Source organism: Chlorocebus sabaeus, chromosome 24, assembly GCF_047675955.1.
Source record: "Chlorocebus sabaeus isolate Y175 chromosome 24, mChlSab1.0.hap1, whole genome shotgun sequence".
Taxonomy (NCBI): Eukaryota; Metazoa; Chordata; class Mammalia; order Primates; family Cercopithecidae; genus Chlorocebus; species Chlorocebus sabaeus.
This window is the reverse complement of record NC_132927.1, coordinates 71,418,756-71,436,567: the sequence shown is the minus strand read 5'-3', so window position 1 is coordinate 71,436,567 and position 17,812 is coordinate 71,418,756. Positions and strand designations below refer to the sequence as shown.

The 17,812-nt window shown below is 38.1% G+C and overlaps 1 protein-coding gene across 8 annotated transcripts in view; it reads left to right on the top strand.

The window, feature by feature from the left end:
* Positions 1 to 17,812, top strand: part of DICER1 (dicer 1, ribonuclease III) — a 71,025-nt gene that overhangs the window by 39,704 nt on the left and 13,509 nt on the right. For all 8 annotated transcript variants that reach the window (XM_007987728.3, XM_037984454.2, XM_007987727.3 and 5 more), the window contains 13 exons: positions 858 to 1,100; positions 1,732 to 1,886; positions 4,287 to 4,419; positions 5,249 to 5,324; positions 6,044 to 6,183; positions 8,984 to 9,163; positions 9,393 to 9,606; positions 9,730 to 9,883; positions 11,260 to 11,442; positions 11,716 to 11,821; positions 12,258 to 12,433; positions 13,387 to 14,161; positions 17,599 to 17,754. In XM_007987728.3, the coding sequence (XP_007985919.1) occupies positions 858 to 1,100; positions 1,732 to 1,886; positions 4,287 to 4,419; positions 5,249 to 5,324; positions 6,044 to 6,183; positions 8,984 to 9,163; positions 9,393 to 9,606; positions 9,730 to 9,883; positions 11,260 to 11,442; positions 11,716 to 11,821; positions 12,258 to 12,433; positions 13,387 to 14,161; positions 17,599 to 17,754 (2,691 nt within the window). The remainder of the gene's footprint in view (positions 1 to 857; positions 1,101 to 1,731; positions 1,887 to 4,286; positions 4,420 to 5,248; positions 5,325 to 6,043; positions 6,184 to 8,983; positions 9,164 to 9,392; positions 9,607 to 9,729; positions 9,884 to 11,259; positions 11,443 to 11,715; positions 11,822 to 12,257; positions 12,434 to 13,386; positions 14,162 to 17,598; positions 17,755 to 17,812) is intronic.

Here is a 17,812-nt window from a genome sequence, read left to right as displayed (position 1 = left end):
ACGGTGCCCATAGGGTCTCCCTTTTTTCAGAGTTCCCCAGAATTATTATTATTTTTTGTATTATGAAATACTTCTTCATATATTAGAGCAGCTGTCCCCATGAGGTAGCTGTATAGTGATTTATGTGCTCAGAATTAGAATAGCTATCTGGCAAACCAAATTTGTGTCTTAATTGCCATCAACCAACTTATTTTCTGTGATTGGATTGATGTCACACAACTGCATTTCATGGAAAGACAAAGCATGTATGACCTTAACTCTTGTACATTCCATATGACTAGGAATTAACAAACTGAAATCTTTTCCTAGAAAGTGTTTTCTTTTTTTCATTTAAAGGCCTATTTTGTTTGAATTCTTAAAAAAAACAGCACTATATTTTGTAGATTTTAGCTTAAATGTTGTGCTTTTTAAGGTCTTAATACAGGAAACAGCATTGTAAAGATGCTAAAACCTAATACCATGTTCTGGCTTGTACACAAAAACCTATTTAAAGTTTATTATTTAACTTAAAATTAGCAGAATAATTCCTGTTGAAGGCCTTTTCTACATTGTAGCTGTTTGATAATCTCCAAGTTTGGAGAGTCCAGGAGCCAGTCTATTAGATCTAACTGTCTGAAAACTAGCTTATATTACCATTTAATTTATCCTGAATTCGTTAAATCAGCTTCTTTGTCCATGTTTCCATGCATCCTGAGTTTTCAGTGATACTGTCATCTTCTTTAGCCTGGCCTTGAGGATTTACAATGCCCAAGAGCATGTGTGTCAGAAATAACAGTTGTCATTTACTTTTAGTATGTTTGTTTTTTGTTTTGGAAATTTTCTTAGAAGTGCTTTTCTTGGTGGATTTTTTTTTTCAGGTACTTAGGAAATTTCGAGCACATGAGACCAACCTGCTTATTGCAACAAGTATTGTAGAAGAGGGTGTTGATATACCAAAATGCAACTTGGTGGTTCGTTTTGATTTGCCCACAGAATATCGATCCTATGTTCAATCTAAAGGAAGAGCAAGGGCACCCATCTCTAATTATATAATGTTAGCAGATACAGACAAAATGAAAAGTTTTGAAGAAGACCTTAAAACCTACAAAGCTATTGAAAAGGTAAGATCAACAGATTAATATATGCTGGCAGATTGGGAATAAAAATTAATATGGTTTATTTGTTATTCTTTGTATCCATAGAAACAGATAATGAGTTTTATCTACAGGCAATAATCTCAAAAGAGATGTATCCTGTGTACATTGTAAGGAAGTTGAGAATGATTACAAAGACCCAGCAGTGTTATACAAAGTGTTTGAAAGGGCACAATAAGATAACAGTGAAAATGGTCATCACATACGTTATTGGGGATGAATGTCTGGGAAATTGCATTGTAAATATGGACAGTAACTGTTGACTGCTTACGTTATTGAGTGATTGGAAAATGATGACATGGTAGTTACATTCAGAAAGACTGACAGTCATGTGTACGTGTGTGTGTGTGTGTGTGTGTGTGTGTGTGTAGGCATGGTACAGTATAGACTTTGTACCATATGGGGAGGGTCTCCATATTATTGGAACTGGGAGGGATTTATTGGAAGAAGGTGTCTGCAGCAGGTGACTTTGGAGTATTCAAGTATGTTTAGGAGAGAGAGACATTTTCAAGAGAGTTTTTTCTGTAGGTACAGAGGCAGACAGCATGCGGCAAAGAAGATGTGTTTTCATCATAAGTTCTGTTTTTTAAATGTTCAGATCTTGAGAAACAAGTGTTCCAAGTCGGTTGATACTGGTGAGACTGACATTGATCCTGTCGTGGATGATGATGACGTTTTCCCACCATATGTGTTGAGGCCTGATGATGGTGGTCCACGAGTCACAATCAACACGGCCATTGGACACATCAATAGGTATGGCATCATATCATTTGTGTGAAAAACCTGGGAATGTTGCATAGTTTAAGTCTAAACCTGTACCTTTTGTATTGTTTACATTTTGCAGTTACCAGTCTTCTCTTAGATGGGCCATATTTTTGATAAAGAAAAGTTACTTTTTTCATTTTTTTAATCAAAAGGCAAAAACAGTATTGTGCAGCAATAAAAGTTCAGTATTCCTTGGCAAGGCTAACATGATGAAGGCATTTTAAATTAGGTTTAATTTAGTTTTATAATTCTCACTAATTTTTTTCTAAATTCTGAAATTTTTTGTTTTGTGCCATAACCATTGGGTAATGTTGAATTTTCCCCTAGCAATAAAGTAACATTATATTTTTGGGTACATTGTAATTTACTTTGTCCAGAGCTGATAAAATTTCTAGGAACCAAGAAGAGCAGATTCTTTGCTGGATTATATATCAGGATAATTTCTATTCAGAGACGAAATAAAAGAGCAAGTATAAGATTTTCTTTGTAACCTTTTATTTTGAAACAATTTCAAACTTTAAAGTGTTGCAAGAATACTAGAATTCGCGTATGCCCTTCACCTAGACACCAAGAGAGACTCATTCAGTTTCATGAGAATGTTCTTTGTAGCCAAAGAATCCACCTTAGTGTCGGGAGTTGTCCTCATGCCCTGTTGTCACATCTTCCTAAGTCTCCTTCAATCTGGAACCGTTCTTTAGTTTCTCCTTGACTTTAATGACCTTGAAACTTTGGAAGATGATAGTCCGTCATTTTGTAGTCTGACTCTCAGTCTGGGTTTGTCTGATATTTTCTCATGATGAGACCCAGGTTACACGTTCTTGGGCAGCACGTCACTGAAATGATGGTGGTGTCTTCTCCTCATCCCAGCTTACCAAGTTGCACACCATGTTGATTTGTGTCCTTTCCGGTGGTAACTTAGATCACTTGAGTGACGTCTGCCAGTTTTCTCTACTGTAAAGTTCCCTTTCACCCCTTTTATTATTAGTAAATATTTCATGGGGAGATACGTTGTATAAAAATGTATTCCTCTTCCAAGTTTGATTCATTAGTGTAAGCATTCTTTGATATTTCTGGCCCAAATTGATTATTACGATGATGGCTACTAACTCCATTATTTCTGTATTTATTAGTTGATATTCTACCATCCATTTCTTCTCTCCATTTATTCATTCTTATATTATCATTTTTTAATGTCAACGTGAACTTATGGACTCCTGTTTTATTTAATGGGTTATAATCTATCATTATCATTTACTGTTTGTTTTGATGTTAAAATTGTTCCATATTTGGCCAGTGGGAACCCCTTAAAGCTAGTTTCTGTGTCTTTTTAACATCTCACTATTATTCGTTGAACACTTCCTTGTTTTATGGCATAAGACATTCTAGACTGCCCCAGCCTTGATGTTGGCAATTTCCTCAAATTTAGTGGAGAATGAGTTGTGGTTAGAAACCAAGAACTGGATACTAGATTTATTCATTGCTACCGGGGTGTTGCTGCTGCCAGGCTTTTGAGTGGACAGAGCTAGAATGTTTGTTTGTTGATGTTTACATCTGTATTTGTTTCAGTGTCTATCTGTTGATACCTCCATTTTCAGTGTGACGCTAGAGGTTTCATTCTAGATTTCCTCTTTTCTGTCTTTGTACCTCCTTTCTCTAATAGTCAGAAGTTTGGCTCCCATTGTCCTCAAAATAATTAGTGTTCAGTCTTCCTGTATGTAGCTAGTCTTCCTGCTCTGTAGGACTGCCACTGTGGTCAGGTGCCCTTGCTGCACAGGTCACAACCTCACAGGGCTGCTGCCCATTCCAGCACCCTCCTGATGTGAGTCCTGTCCCAGCATCCCTTTCTGGGCTAGTTTTCTGCCCTGCTCCAACCTTCCCTAGTGCTCTTGCTCAGTGAGCTGCTAGTTCTGCTGTCCTTTTTGTGTCAGCACTGGGCTGTCCCGCCCTCTTCTGATGCCTTCCTTGCATGTGTGCTGGTAGTTGGTGGCAGATATAAGATGATTAAGGAGAAAACGTTGGCAGTGTGTTTTCTTACTGGATTCTGAACAATACTTTGTGCTCCTTTATGGTAACACTCAACACATGTGGCTATGAAAATTCAATTTAAAATAAAATAAAAAATGGAGTTTCGTAGTTGTACTTGTCACATTTCAAGTGCTCACCAGCCACTGCCCTGCTGGGCATCGAAGATATGGAACATCTTTGCAGAGTTCTGTTAGACAACACTGTTCTGTCTTGTTCAAAGTTTGAAGCAGTAAAGTTTAAATGCCACATATAAATACAAAATCAGTAGAGTGGAAGAGGCACATGACAAATCAGACTTGAGGTTGTAAATATCAATATTTTCTCAGTTGTAGATTCAGCCTCAGACTTTCTTTTTCTTCACAGATACTGTGCTAGATTACCAAGTGATCCGTTTACTCATCTAGCTCCTAAATGCAGAACCCGAGAGTTGCCTGATGGTACATTTTATTCAACTCTTTACCTGCCAATTAACTCACCTCTTCGAGCCTCCATTGTTGTAAGTTTAGAAAAAGAAATGATTGTTATATTTTAAAATATATCATTAGTGGATTTTTTTTCAGCTTTTCTAAGACTTGCAATTTATAGGGAAATTTGATTTTAAAATCTGCTTTCATGAGCAGGAGCCTTGTATTGACAGACCAAAAATAAAAATAAAAACAAATTTACTTCAAAAGTAGATTTATAGATCACTTTTGTAGTCATCTACATGTTTATATTTGTAATAGACTGTCTAATTTACAGATACTTAGAACCGGACTAGGTGATCTCTGAAGTTTCTTCTAAGGTGTTACTAACATGCACATTTTTGACAGTCATTCAACTGTGGCTTAGACACTTAGAGTGATATAAAATGTATTATGCGTCGTCCTAGTTATTTTGTTGGTGACTCAAAAATCTGCTTTTTGTAATACTGTTCTTGGTCCCAGTACTGATTTCCAAATATTCCAAGATGACTAATTTCTATTGCACATAAAAAGCTGCTCAGTACTATTAATGTTACAGCTGTGTTTTGATAAATCTTTTTGTTACATATTTATTGATTAGTAAAAATAAGATACTTAAAAATCTTACTGAAATTTAAATTCATCAAAATTGTAAAATCTTAATTATGACTTAGTTTTTACTGGGCAGGACTTCTAAAGATGAACATTTCAAATATGGAGATTAGAATTTTTAAAAACTTGCTGGAATTTTTAAAAATAAAGAATTTTGTTTTGGCAAATTGAACTTTAAAGATGTTGGGGCAGTGGTTTCATAGGTGTTTCATGTGCTAGAGGTAATATAGCAATGTGCATACACAATGGAAAGGTTTTTGTTATTTTCAGGGTCCACCAATGAACTGTGTACGATTGGCTGAAAGAGTTGTAGCTCTCATTTGCTGTGAGAAACTGCACAAAATTGGTAAGGATGTTTGAAAAGCATATACAAATAAAAATAAATTGCAACCATTGTAAAAAAAAAAAAAGCATATAGAGGACTTTATAGATCTCTAAGGATTTTGTAGAGCTATTCACTTGCTGCTCTTAGTGTGCTTTGGTGAATATAAATATAAGTGTTAGTAACTTGAAGATCCTACAGTGTTGTGGGAGCTCTTTATTTTCCATAGCTTAACTGTAAACAACTGTCATTTATTTGCTCTCTTTAATGACTCCTTTTAAATACATAAAGGTATTTTTGTAATTGTTGAATCATGCACCATGAACACTTGTGTTTTAATATATGAGTCTCTCAAGTTAGTCTATACTAGTACAGAAATCAATCCTTTTTTAAAAATAGACTCAGTTTCTTTTTTTTTTCCCTCAATCCTGCTCCTTCTGTGTAAGTGGACTCATTTTCCATGGCCATTTTATTTAGCATTGATATGTGCTGATGTCATGTTTAGATGTTTTTGTTTCTGAGCCTTAGAACAGAATTTGCAGTCCTGCTCATATTGGTATATATGGATGCCAAAATAGACTTTGCCTAAAGTGTGAATCTGATTACATTTACATTGTGAAAGGCAAAGGTGCTTTAGTTTCCATTACTTTTCCAGGTCCTTCTAACATAGTTCTATTCTAGATTCTTTACTGATTAAATAGTTAAAATCTGGATTGTGTTAATTCTCTCTTTAAATTTCTTAGGGGAACTGGATGACCATTTGATGCCAGTTGGGAAAGAGACTGTTAAATATGAAGAAGAGCTTGATTTGCATGATGAAGAAGAGACCAGTGTTCCAGGAAGGCCAGGTTCCACAAAACGAAGGCAGTGCTACCCAAAAGCAGTTAGTATTGGTTAGAACAGAGTAAAAATCTAGCATTTCTGACTTCGTTTTCTGCTACATCACATCTCAGCTCCTCTGCTTGGCTGACTTCCCACACCCTTGCAGTTTGGCCCACTCTGGATCTCAGCTCCTTTCTTTAATTCACAGCTTCTCTCAGATCAGCGTCTTTCCTCCTTATGTAGACTGTGTGCTCTTCCACTTCAGAGGTTCCTTTTGTTTTTCTTCTCAAAAGGATTCTTGGACCCATCTCTCATATTCTATCCAGAATGAGGTTATTTAATTTAAATAGACATTCTTTGTTTCATTCATTTTAGTGGTGTGATTCTTGTTTTACTTAGGATTTGAGGCTAAGACAGAAGAGGATTTGTATGATAAAATAAGCAAGTGAAAAGATGCCCTCTCAAGATGACAGGTACACTGGAAGGTAGAAGCACAAATATCTGTCAAGAGTTAGGATGTGGGCCATTGGGAATCAAAATAAGTTATTTCCATGGACTGTTTCCAGCTCAGTCTGTGGGCATCCTAGCAGAGCTCACCCATGAAAGCATCTCTAAATCTGACTTCTAGTAATAGACATACTTGGCTGAAGTATTTATTTTAAAAATATTTGTTAATATTTTTACCTCATAAGAACCCCAAGCAAAAGCAGAATTTTGCTATGTGTAGTAGTCCCGCTTACCCTTGGAGGGTATGTTCCAAGACCCGCACTACTAAATGCAGTGGAGACTGCAGATAGTACCGATCCTCCAACAACTCAACGTTGTTTCATTAGAACGTCGACGAGGAAAAAAAATTCATTCCCAGCCAGGGCCACTGTCACTGTGTGGAGTTGGCACGTTCTCCTCGTGTCTGCTTACTCCGGTTTCCTGCTCCATCCCAAAGCTGTGCACATCAGGTGAACTGACATGTCTGCGCCGCCCCACTGTGAGTGAGCATGGGGACGCGTGTGCATGCGCCCTGCCACAGAGCGGTGTCTTCTCCGGGATGGGTTCCCGCACGGGGCCCTGAGCTGCCAGGATAGACTCTGGAACCCTTGGCCCTGAACTGGAATAAGTGGGTGAATAATCATCTTCCTTGTTTTTATTCATCTTTCTTAATTGTATCTATAGCTCACATTTCTTTTAATGCTTAACATTAAAAGTGTTTTTTTTATTTAGAAATTTGGTGATGTTTTTGTGATCAGAAATATGCTGGAGGAATTTAACTGGTTTATGTCAGTTAGCCTGTGGGAAAATTGGTTTCTTTCTACCAATTGGTTGTTTCCCTTAGCCAGTTTCTAAGAACCTGCCACAGACATTAAGCGAGGACTTATAGCATATATTATGCTTTTAAAAATAGGTTTATACATATTTATGATAGTTTAAGATATGCATTAGGCACAGTAATAACAAAATAGAACAGTTGTAACCATATACTATAATAAAAGTTACGTGAATGTGGTCTCTCTCAAAATACTGTACTGTACACACCTATTACTGGACCGTGACTGACCTCAGGTACTGAAGCCATGGGGGCTGCAGATAAGCAGGGACTGCTGTGCTTGTATCTCAGCTTAAATATGTGGTTCTTTGGTTTTACTTATGCAGTTTTACCGAGTTTTTACTTTATACAATTTTGCATCCAGCTTAGCATTTTCAAGGTTCAGAATCATGTTAGTTTTTTAAAAATCATGATTACCCATCTTCCCAAAATGCATGTTTCCCTCATACCAAATTTTCACATGAGACTAGTTTCATGTGATAAAGTCGTTAATAGTAAGTGTTTCGGAAAGCATAGTATTGGCTGGGTGTGGTGGCTCACACTTGTGATCCCAGCATTTTGGGAGTCTGAGGCAGGTGGATCACTTGAGGTCAGGAATCCGAGACCAGCCTGGTCAACATGGTGAGACCTTGTCTCTACAAAAAAAGAAAAGCCTAGCACTGCTTGGCATCCTGTTTAATTAATAGATACATTCTTTATTTTCTGATTCTCTGTTAAATATAACGGTCTCTTTTACCAGCATTTTTGTACCTTTTAACTACAGATGCAGTTCTTTTTCATTGAACCTCAGGAACTGCAAGACCATAATCTGAAGGATTGTGTTAATATTGAAAGCCTAGCAGCAATCTCCATTTAATTATGGTTCACTCACATAATGAGGTAGCCATTGCAAATGATGATATTGGTTCATATTGACTCTGACAGATATTCTCTTTATAGTAATGGGATAAAAATCAGGCTATCTCACAGACACACACATGCCCTAATATATGCTAGTGTTGTGTGATTTTATTTGTATTGAAAAATATAAATGTATATATGTTTCTTTACATTTACACATTAAAAAGAGTCTAGGAAATTATACAGTATATCAAAATGTTAATAAAGGCTGTCTTTGAGTGATAGGATTTTATGTAATTTTTTAAAAATTTGCCTAACTTTATTTTCTGATGCTCTACAGTTAGTACTTAAAAAGCCCAAGGAAGAGATGAGTTTTCTTGTCAAAAGAAATAGATCAAATGAATAGTATTTTTAAAAAGGCCCTGCAGTGTTGAATTGTTTTATATATAATTTTGGTATTAGGTATATAGTCAACAGTGCATTATAGTGTATGTGAACTTGGGCCACTATCAGCAGCCCTGGCCTGAGATCCACTGACTTACCCCGCAGGGTTAAGTAATTAAGAGGTGTCATGCCTTGGGTATTTTCTTAGCTTTTTCTCACCAGCTTTTAGTAAAGCCAAAATTAGTTTTCTTGCTGACATCTGGAAAAGAGTCTAATATACTTGAGCATAACACTTAATTTTCCTTTCCACCTCTAGATTCCAGAGTGTTTGAGGGATAGTTATCCCAAACCTGATCAGCCCTGTTACCTGTATGTGATAGGAATGGTTTTAACTACACCTTTACCTGATGAACTCAACTTTAGAAGGCGGAAGCTCTACCCTCCTGAAGATACCACAAGATGCTTTGGAATACTGACAGCCAAACCCATACCTCAGGTAGATATTTCATAATGACTACTTATGTCAAAAACATCTTGCTTAGGAAAAGAAAAAAGAAAAAACTAGTAGAAAGTACCTTTTGTTACCTCAGTATGTTTAATATTTAAAGATGAAGGTGCCTCTTCTATTTTTGCACTGGAAAGCGTCATTTCTCTTCTGAAGTTAACTGTAATGGAATAAAATACCTGTTAATTTTGAGGGGTGCTTTATGTTTCCTTTTGCTAAGATTCCACACTTTCCTGTGTACACACGCTCTGGAGAGGTTACCATATCCATTGAGTTGAAGAAGTCTGGTTTCATGTTGTCTCTACAAATGCTTGAGTTGATTACAAGACTTCACCAGTATATATTCTCACATATTCTTCGGCTTGAAAAACCTGCACTAGAATTTAAACCTACAGACGCTGATTCAGCATACTGTGTTCTACCTCTTAATGTTGGTAAGAAAAAAATCTCTTACTTTGATGACTCTAAATTAGATACATATACAGATATACAGCTTAGGTATGAAACTTATCTGTATCTTGTTTTAACAAGCTAAAGAATCGTTTTTCTCTTCTAAGTTAATGACTCCAGCACTTTGGATATTGACTTTAAATTCATGGAAGATATTGAGAAGTCTGAAGCTCGCATAGGCATTCCCAGTACAAAATATACAAAAGAAACACCCTTTGTTTTTAAATTAGAAGATTACCAAGATGCAGTTATCATTCCAAGGTAGGTATTTAAATGGAAAGAAAATTGGTGGTGATACTTTATTTTAAAAGATGCACTAGGTCGGGCTCAGTGGCTCATGCCTGCAATCACAGCACTTTGGGAGGCCAGGGCGGGTGAATCATGAGGTCAGGAGATCGAGACCATCCTGGCCAGCATGGTGAAGCCTCGTCTCAACTAAAAATACAAAAAATTAGCCAGACGTGGCGGTGCACGCCTGTAGTCCCAGTTACTTGGGAGGCTTGAGGCAGGGCAATCACTTCAAGCTGGGAGGTAGAGATTGCAGCAAGGGGAGATCGTGCCACTGCACTCCAAGACACAGCAAGACTCTCTCTCAAAAAAAAAAAAAACACTTATTCACGTGGGAATAGAAGTGGGCTGTGACTTTAGCATTGTAATTACTAATAGGAAATATATTAGTTCGTCAGGCATGGTGATACATGCTGTAATCACAGCTACTCGGGGCTGAGGTGGGAGGATTGCTTCAGTCCAGGATTTGTAGGCTGTGCAGTAAGCTGAGATCACACCGCTGTACTCCAGCCTGGTCAACAGATCGGGGGAAGAAAAAGAAAGAAAATAAAATATAGGTAATTTCTTAAGGTTGACCTGTTCTCTCCAGTTTACTTGCTTACAAAATAAAACCTAAAACATAGATAAGGAATTTTCCTTTGTAAAGGGTCAGATAATTTAATGTTGGTAGGCTTTCTTCTTAAACTCTCCATCCTTTTAGTCTCTAAAGTCTTATAGAATTTGATTATAATGATTTCATTTCTTAAAATTTTTATAAGGAATATTAAGCTCTATGAAAATAGTAAATCCAGAATGATTTTCTTTTTTATAAAAATTTAGGGAATGGAGTTTTGGGGCAATAAAATACAGACAGTTTTCAAATAATTATAGTACTAGTTATAATTCATCTTTGATTTTTTTTTCCTTTTTGCACCTCAAAACCATATTTTAGTTATCAGGACTATCATAGTCATAGATGATGCAGTAATACGTTTTATATGACAAGTGTCTTTAATGTTTAGCATTAGTAATATGCAAAGTATTTGCATAGTGTACGTTTTTTACACTTTATATTGATAAAATAGATATGTAAAGGTGCCATTTAGCTTCATGTGTTATCAAAATGTAGATATTTAGAATAAGAATAATAAAGTGGGACTATTGTCCCACTTTATTATTAATGTGTCTGTTTTTACTTAATAAAAATACAGTTGTTATATACTTGAAATATATTTTGAATAAAAATTTTTGTTACTTATTTTTAATCTTTTGAATTCTTAATCATAATTTCCATACAAAAACAGTTGTGTTTTGAGAACAGTTGATTTAAACCAAAAAGCAACTGATTGTTTTTTGTTTTTCTTTTTTAGATATCGCAATTTTGATCAGCCTCATCGATTTTATGTAGCTGATGTGTACACTGATCTTACCCCACTCAGTAAATTTCCTTCCCCTGAGTATGAAACTTTTGCAGAATATTATAAAACAAAGTATAACCTTGACCTAACCAATCTCAACCAGCCACTGCTGGATGTGGACCATACATCTTCAAGGTAAGAAGCTTCAGAGATGACACTTGGAATTGTACTTGAGGCATTCTTACCAGACATCACTAGACACGCAGAGGTTCACTGTCTGCCTGCCCACTCGTGGACTCTCTGAAATCAGGAGATGCTTTGCACACAAACTTGCCCAAGGGGTAGCCCAGGAGGCTGCAATTTAAATGAGCTCTTCAGATGATTTTCGGGCACAGTGAAGTTGGAGAACCACTATGAATATGTATGCATTTTTGTGTGTTTGATAAAATTGTTTTGGAATTCTTACAGACTTAATCTTTTGACACCTCGACATTTGAATCAGAAGGGGAAAGCTCTTCCTTTAAGCAGTGCTGAGAAGAGGAAAGCCAAGTGGGAAAGTCTGCAGAATAAACAGGTAATGACAGTTCATTGTACTAGCATAACTTAGTATTTGTTTGGGTATTAAAGATTATTAAAGATAAGTTTGAATTTTATCTTATCAAGTTTAATGCATAATTCGTTGATTTTTTTAGAAGTTAGCTAATCCTCAGATTTTGTTTTGTTTTAGTCAGTATTATTGTTGAATGTTATTTGAATGTTCTTTTTGGTAAGTATTGAAAGTTTTGTTTTTATACTTAGCCCATTAATATATCACAAAATCATTCTCATAAATCCTGTGATAAATCCCATTTGGGCTTAGGGATTATTTTTACAAATATTTTTTAAAATTAAGTTTTACTAGCATTTATGATTTTCTTTATCCATTAGTGAAATTGGTCTTTTTTTTTTTTTTTTAATTCTTTTGTGTGTGCGCTTTGTATTTATCTGTCCGTTTTTCCCCTTACTTGAAGATACTTGTTCCAGAACTCTGTGCTATACATCCGATTCCAGCATCACTGTGGAGAAAAGCAGTTTGTCTCCCCAGCATCCTTTATCGCCTTCACTGCCTTTTGACTGCAGAGGAGCTGAGAGCCCAGACTGCCAGCGATGCTGGCGTGGGCGTCAGATCACTTCCTGCAGATTTTAGGTATGCCTGTGCAGTCGGCCAGAAAGAACACAGATCAGGAGATCCTGGTTGCAGAAGAACAGAATTCAGTTAAAATTGTATATAACATAATTCTTCGTAGAAAGAAAATATAGATATCGTTTGTTCTTGTCAAGTCTCAGAGGGAGATGAGAATCTGAGGTCAGAAATAACCATTACTACTTAAGCCGTAACGGTTGGAGTGAGAATGAAATTGTTTTTTGTTACTGCATCAGCATTTTCAATCTGTTTTTTGTTTTAAAAATCCAAACATATGTTAAAAACAATAGCCTTAGAATGTTCTTTGTCTTATTTTCTTCCCATTAGTAAAATCTCTGCATTCTAAAAAAACTGTTGGCTTAAGCACTCACATTAATTTTGGTTATCCAATTGGCAATATCACGACTGTTCTAGGGACTGAAGGAATTTTAAAATATAATAGGAATAACCACAGTATTTATTGAGTAGTTACTACAGTGCCAAACACTAGCTTAAATGCTGTACCCTGTGTCAATTAGCTCATTTAATCATTAAGACGGTGCTGTGAGGTAGGAATTGTTAGCCCTTTTCTCAGGTGCAGAAGCTGAGGCACAGAGAGTTTATGGAAGTTGCCCAAAGTTACTCAGTGGGTTAACCAGAGTGCCTGGTATTCCAGCTCATGAAGCTAGGCCCCAGGTCCTGCAGGATGCCTGCAAGCTTCATGACATTCTTAACTACCACACCCAGAGTCTAGGGCTGGGGATTAAAGCAGTAGAGAAAACCATGTCCCACTTTATAATTTACATTGTGCAGAATTCCAAATAATGTTAAATTCTGGCTTGGAAACTTACTTCTTTTCTAAAGTTTAGGAGTACATTTTTGGGATCTTTGTGTTTGTTTTTAAATTCAAATTGCTGTTGCTCTCAGCCTAGCTGTCTCGAAGAATCTGATATAAAGTTATAAAAATGTCTTTGCAGATACCCTAACTTAGACTTCGGGTGGAAAAAATCTATCGACAGCAAATCTTTCATCTCAATTTCTAACTCCTCTTCAGCGGAAAATGATAATTACTGTAAGCACAGCACAATTGTCCCTGAAAATGCTGCACATCAAGGTGCTAATAGAACCTCCTCTCTAGAAAATCATGACCAAATGTCTGTGAACTGCAGAACGTTGCTCAGCGAGTCCCCTGGTAAGCTCCATGTTGAAGTTTCAGCAGATCTTACAGCAATTAATGGTCTTTCTTACAATCAAAATCTCGCCAATGGCAGTTATGACTTAGCTAACAGAGACTTTTGCCAAGGAAATCAGCTGAATTACTACACGCAGGAAATACCCGTGCAACCAACTACCTCATATTCCATTCAGAATTTATACAATTATGAGAACCAGCCCAGCGATGAATGTACTCTCCTGAGTAATAAATACCTTGATGGAAATGCTAACAAATCTACCTCAGATGGAAGTCCCACGATGGCCGTAATGCCTGGTACGACAGACGCTATTCAAGTGCTCAAGGGCAGGATGGATTCTGAGCAGAGCCCTTCTGTTGGGTACTCCTCAAGGACTCTTGGCCCCAATCCTGGACTTATTCTTCAGGCTTTGACTCTGTCAAACGCTAGTGATGGATTTAACCTGGAGCGGCTTGAAATGCTTGGCGACTCCTTTTTAAAGCATGCCATCACCACGTATCTGTTTTGCACTTACCCTGATGCTCATGAGGGCCGCCTTTCATATATGAGAAGCAAAAAGGTAAGAGATGATTTTTTTATTTTGAGCAGTTAATTATTCAGCGTGCCTGAAAGTGGTTTGCAGTGTTGGATAATCTCAGAGGATGAGAACGTATCATGCTCAGGAATTGCTGCACCGGCTGAGCACAGCTGCTCCCTTGTTCTAGCAGGGCCAGCGAAAGCCTGTGGCAGAACCACCTGGCAATAGATGACTATTGCTTTACATCGACCCCACACTCAAGTTTTGGGGCTTGGCTGATCTCCATGTGTCTTACTTTTTGATTGAAATTCAGGTCAAAGGAAACTATGCAGGAATGTACACCTCTTGATCCTGAGGGGATTTGAAGAAATGTGCATTGTAGTCAGTCAAGGAGCTTCTGCTTTGTTGAATTAAACGTTTGTTTGAGAGGGTACATCTTGGCTTACAAGGCATATGGACAGGAGTAAGACGCAAGTCTTGTGGAGGGGCTCATCTCTGAAGTTTTGGAGAGTGGAGGGGAGAGAATAGCAACAGGCTTCACAGAGCTTGACTGCTCTCCCGTGTGAAGAGGGTGACACCGGAGTTGTGAGTAATAAACGCTCCATAGCTCCGAGGAAGGGCAGGCTCTTAAACTCAGCATGGACTAAGACTTAAGAAAAGGAATGAAGGTAAGATATTCAAGTTATGGTGGGAAAAAATGGAAAAAGAAGTGTCACCAGGCAACATGAGCCTCCTGGACAAATACCTTAGAGAGATGCCGATCACTTGCAGCACTTAGAAGGAAGGAAGGAGCATCACTGTTGAATCAAGGATGGCATCAATGGAGGAGGCAAGTTGACAGTGCATAAGCAAAGTGAACAGATGGCAGAGCATGTCAGTGTCAGGGAAGCAGCTGTGGCAGCAGTCGGAAGTGTGGAAATACCTGAGAAAAGGCTTGAAAAGGCAGGTATGGTGAAGCTGTGTCGTGGAAGGCCTTGAATGCTGGGCTGAGGAGTTTGCACGTGTTTTGAGTGTTGTAGGCACTGTTGAAGGAATTTGGAGCAAGGAACTATTAATAAAGTGGTAGTTTAAAATGATTAATCTGGTAGCAGAATGTAGTGTGAGTTGAAAAGCAAATCCAAACCAACAGCAGAAGCAGAAAATGTTATAGAACTAGAGTTCTGGTAGAGAGGAAGGGGCTGAGGTGAGTGAGAAGAAGTAATTTTAGCTAACAATTTAAAAGTGCTTACTCTGCACTACTCTAAAAGGTAATCGTATACACATACACACGTACACACACATGTACAGACACATATATACATATATATAAACCTAATTTAATTTTTACAATTCTGAGAGGTGGAAACTAATTTTCCCCATTTTGTAGGTGAAGATAGGTTAGAGAAGTTAGCTTGCCCAAGGTCACTTGGCAAGCAAGTGGCAGAGCTTGGGTTGAATCCAGACAGCCTGGCTTTGGAGACCTTGCTCTTCCCCATCACACTAGCCGCTTGGGATAGAATATCACAACAGGCAGCACACCAAGAATTTCCCCGGTGTTCACTCGTTTACTCTTCTCTAAGCCTCTGGGCAGGAGCCGACACATCCCTGTTTTGCAGATGAGGGACTCACACTTAGTCGAATGGGCTCCTGTCAGGTCACCTAACTGTTCATCCTGGAGAGTCGGGAGTGTGTCCGAGGTCTCCCAGGATGATCTTGAGGTAGACTGGAGGCACAGTCGTAACAACCATGTAAACTGGCAACTTGGGGGCAGGGGCAGTGGCGGTAGCAGGGAGGTAGGGAGAAATGTGGGAAGTCAAGGTTAGAGTTGAGGTTTTAGACCTCATGGAATATGAAGTGGAAATGTTCAGATAATTGAGGCTGTACGATTCAGATATGGTTTTATAGAGTAGTCGCCATATGGAGGCTCTGAGAACGGATGAGATTTCCAAGAGGTGGTTGCAGGAAGAAAGTATCAGAGGCTTCGACAGGTGTGGCATGGGCAGTAGGATAGGATACTCTGTTAGGTAAGATAAGACAGAGGTGGCTTTCTATTACAAAACTTGTCCATTTGTCTGCTCAGAAACCTTCAACTCCTTATTTCTGCAGAAAGAATGATCACTCCCTCAGCCTGCTGTTCAGGCCCTTTCAGCCCTGATGCGTTTTGGATCCTAAGCAGGTGGAAGCCCCTTGCAGATCCTAAGCAGGTGGAAGCCCCTTGCAGCTCATTGGACAGACTCCATGCTCAGACCCCCAGCCTTGGGGCCCTTGCTCTGTCCTTCCTTCTGCAGAGTGCTCGCCCCCGTCTCTATGTGTCCAGAATTTTGCCCCATATCTGAGACCTTACGTAACTCTTTCTTCTTCATCCCGCCCACCGTTTCTGTCAACTTGGAATGTGATTTCCCTCCTGTGGGTCCACGTTGCACTTTATCCTCTTCTTGGCACTTGTGATGCTTTGTTCTCTTAGCTTGGAAAGGGAAGCTGGCAGTTACTTCAGCCTGCTACGTTTCAGGCAGAGAGGGAGAGTACTTTTGGCCATAGTGGTCACACGTGCACTCCTTTTCCCTGCCAGCCTGTGTGTCACGAGGACTGCCCCTCTGTCCTGCTGCCGTGATTCCCTCAGGGTTGCCCAGTCGAGTGCCTCTCACTTGGGGGGTGTCTATTAAACAATAGTTGAGTTACATGGGAAGAGGGCTAATGAAGTACTTAATGAACCCAGCTTTATGAAAATGAAAATGGGATTGACAATTCTAGACCCTAGTTTCCAAGTAATAACTTGACAGAAATGCAATGATGTGAGCAAATTAGGAAGGAGATAGAGGCATTAGGAAAAACAGACCAGAGTAGAGGATAGACAGTAAAGCTGTTCCCTTAATATAAATAAACAGAAACCTTTTGGTTCATTTTTTTAAAAGTTGAATACAAGTGTCTTGAAATGCCTGTAAAACAAAGGAATAATATTTGAGAGAGCATTACAGTTGAAATCCCATTTGTGGCTTCCATTCTAGGAATATAACATAGTTTCAGTTTTGTTTGGTGCCAGTTTTCACTTTGCAACTAGAGCTGATGGCATCCTCCCCCCATTTCATTGAAAATATTGTGACATCTTGACTTTTTATATGGGTTCTTTTCTACTTTGGTAATTCCAATTAGCAGTTTGCATTTTATATCATCAGGTTGTATTTTCAAGGCTTTGATATTGTCTGAATTGTTTCTTCTCAGTCATTCATAAAGAATTTGCATAGCTGTATACATTATTTTTTCTGCTCTGCATCTTATATTCAGAAATATTTGCACCAAAAAAGTATAGAATATGTGGGAATTTAATATTCTTTTTATAACATGAATGGGTAGAAAAACTGTAGAGCCCTTATACTTAATTGATGACCATATAATTAATTGATTAATTTGAGGAACATTTAACTGAGGATATGTTAATATGCCTTGAATGAATTCCAGCAGTGGTCATTTATGGATAAGTATCCTAATATTTTCTGCTAAAGGTCAGCAACTGTAATCTGTATCGCCTTGGAAAAAAGAAGGGACTGCCCAGCCGCATGGTGGTGTCAATATTTGATCCCCCTGTAAACTGGCTTCCTCCTGGTTATGTAGTAAATCAAGACAAAAGCAACACAGATAAATGGGAAAAAGATGAAATGGTAAGTTTGTGTGTGTGTGTGTGTGTGTGTGTGTGTGTGTGTGTGTATGTGTAACTGG